Source organism: Ctenocephalides felis, unplaced genomic scaffold (assembly GCF_003426905.1).
Source record: "Ctenocephalides felis isolate EL2017-DRISC unplaced genomic scaffold, ASM342690v1 CF-g0.4_SCAFFOLD_02435, whole genome shotgun sequence".
Lineage (NCBI taxonomy): Eukaryota > Metazoa > Arthropoda > Insecta > Siphonaptera > Pulicidae > Ctenocephalides > Ctenocephalides felis.
This window is the reverse complement of record NW_020538589.1, coordinates 38,625-41,076: the sequence shown is the minus strand read 5'-3', so window position 1 is coordinate 41,076 and position 2,452 is coordinate 38,625. Positions and strand designations below refer to the sequence as shown.

At 25.2% G+C, this 2,452-nt stretch overlaps 1 protein-coding gene across 1 annotated transcript; it reads right to left on the bottom strand.

Moving 5' to 3' along the window:
- Positions 1-379: 379 nt before the first annotated feature.
- LOC113380870 (tRNA N6-adenosine threonylcarbamoyltransferase-like) lies at positions 380-1,695 on the bottom strand (the record flags this gene model as incomplete). The annotated part of the gene is made up of 3 exons (XM_026619934.1): positions 1,437-1,695; positions 725-1,033; positions 380-664 (listed from the first exon to the last, which is right to left on the bottom strand). Coding segments are annotated over exons 1-3 (853 nt in total), but the record flags the coding sequence as incomplete, so codon positions are not given.
- Positions 1,696-2,452: the final 757 nt, after the last annotated feature.

The window sequence follows — 2,452 nt, the reverse complement described above, 5'->3', positions numbered from 1 at the left end:
TGTGTCGAGTCACTTTGAATCGCTTAAGACAAACATTGGAAAATTTATGTGTGAGTGTATATATGAGCATATGTGGGAATGTAAGTCATTTTTTATCTTCCTTCAGAAAAACGATTTCAAAAGTTTAAAAGCCATTCGATGCCAATCATTGCTGCATTATCAGTACAGTATTCTAATTTTGGAACAATTATTTTTAAATTTGGATATTTAATTTTTAAATTTAATACTGCTAATCTTAATTGCTGATTAGCACTAACTCCTCCTGCTAAAACTAAAGTTTTTGGATTATGTTTTTTTAATGCTAATTCAATTTTATTAATCAATACTTGAATAACTGTTGTTTGAAAAGAAGTTGCAAAATTATTAAATTGTAACTTACCTTTTTCTTTATTTATCAAATTAGCACAGGCTGATTTCAAACCACTAAAACTAAAATCTAAACTATTATCATTTTTAGGTAATGGTAATTTATAAGTTGGCTTTCCCAATTTAGCACTTCGTTCAATTTCAGGACCACCCGGATATTTTAAACCTAACATTCTTGCAACTTTATCATAACATTCACCAACAGCATCATCTAATGTTTGACCAAGTATAATGAAATTTAAATGTTCATTTGCCAACATCAACTGTGTATGACCACCACTAACTAATAAACCAAGTACTGGAAATTCTCATTCATTATTAATTAAAGAAGCATACAAATGTCCATACAAATGATTACACGGAAGCAATGGCTTTTCTAAATAAGCAGCAATAGTTTCTGCTATAATTTTACCTACGTGTAAACAACTAGCCAGACCAGGAGTATTAGTATAAGCAACAAAATCAATATCCATAATTGAAATGTTAGATTTTTCAATTGCTGTTTGTAAGACGGTAGCAATATTTTCACTATGAGCTCGTGCTGCTAATTCTGGAACAACACCACCATATTGTTGATGAAGCTTAATTTGTGAAGCAATAATATTACTTAAAACCTTTTTATCTTTAATAACAGCAACACTAGTTTCATCACAACTAGTTTCTATCGCTAAGATTATCATCAATATCCTCTTCTTTATAATAAGCAACTGCTGATTCTAAAGCTAAAATCATCATTTTTTTAAAACTAGTTTCGCGTAATGCTGCTGAAATTGATTCACCGGTAATAAAAGAATCAGAAATTGTTAATAAACAATCCGCATTTTTTTCTAAATGTTTTGCATTAGCAAATAAGGCAAAAGATTCCATTTCTACTGCTAAGCATTTACTAATTAAAGGATTAGTTTTATAATCATTATCATTAATACGATAAAATACATCACTTGAATGAATTAAACCCGATCTTAAATTTATTTTTTCACTTACTATATACGAAGAATTTTCATTTTTTTGCTGATCAAATTCATTATCAATTTTTTGTGCCACTTTATTAATAATTTTGCTAATATTACCAACAGATTCAATTTGATTTTCATCAATATTAGCAGCATATTTAGCGAAAGTAGATTCACTATATACTTTAGTAGTATTAATAATATCATAAACTTTAACATCTTTTTGATATGAACCAGCGCTACCAACACGAATAATACAGTCAACATCATAAAATTTAAATAACTCATATGAATATATACCAATTGAAGGCATACCCATACCACTAGCAGCAATAGTAATATTATGTCCTTTATATTTTCCAGTAAACATTAACATATTACGAACATTATTTACTTGCTTTCAATCTTGTAAAAAATTAGAAGCAATAAATTGAGCACGTAATGGATCACCTGGCATAATTACTACTTTTGCAATTTGATCACGAGCAGCTTTGATATGAGCTGTTGGAATTTTTTCTTTATTTTCCATATATTCTCCTTTTTTTAAATAATAATAGTTATTATAATATATTGTTAATTTAGTAACAACATTAATATTTTTAATGACTAGTTTTTTATTTTAAAAATTAAATTTAATTTTATAACTTTTCATACTAATTAAAGAAAATAAAAAATATTCTAAAAAAAATTTAATCAACACCTTTTTTAGTTTTTTAGTATAATTTATTAAATTAAGTAACGTTTTTCTTTTATTGTTTGTTTTTATAATTTTTTATGTTAAGATTTGTTTGTTATTAAAATATATAAAATTAGTTTTTAAAACTAGAATGTTGGAGTTTTATATATGCAACAAGATTTTTATATTAAAAAAGTTTTTTATGCTTGTTATATAAAAAATATAGTATTACCTATTTCATTTTTAACTAATATTTGGAATAAAAAAGGTAAATGTTATGTTGGTAATAAGCAAAAATTGAGAAATAGTACTGTTCGTACTAAAACTAATTTAATTCAAAAAGCATTACATAATTTTTATAATAGCAAAATGTTAAGTTTTGTTACTTTAACTTATAAAGATAATATGCAAGATGTTAAAAAAGCAAAAAAAGATATTGGTTTATTTTTTATTAAAT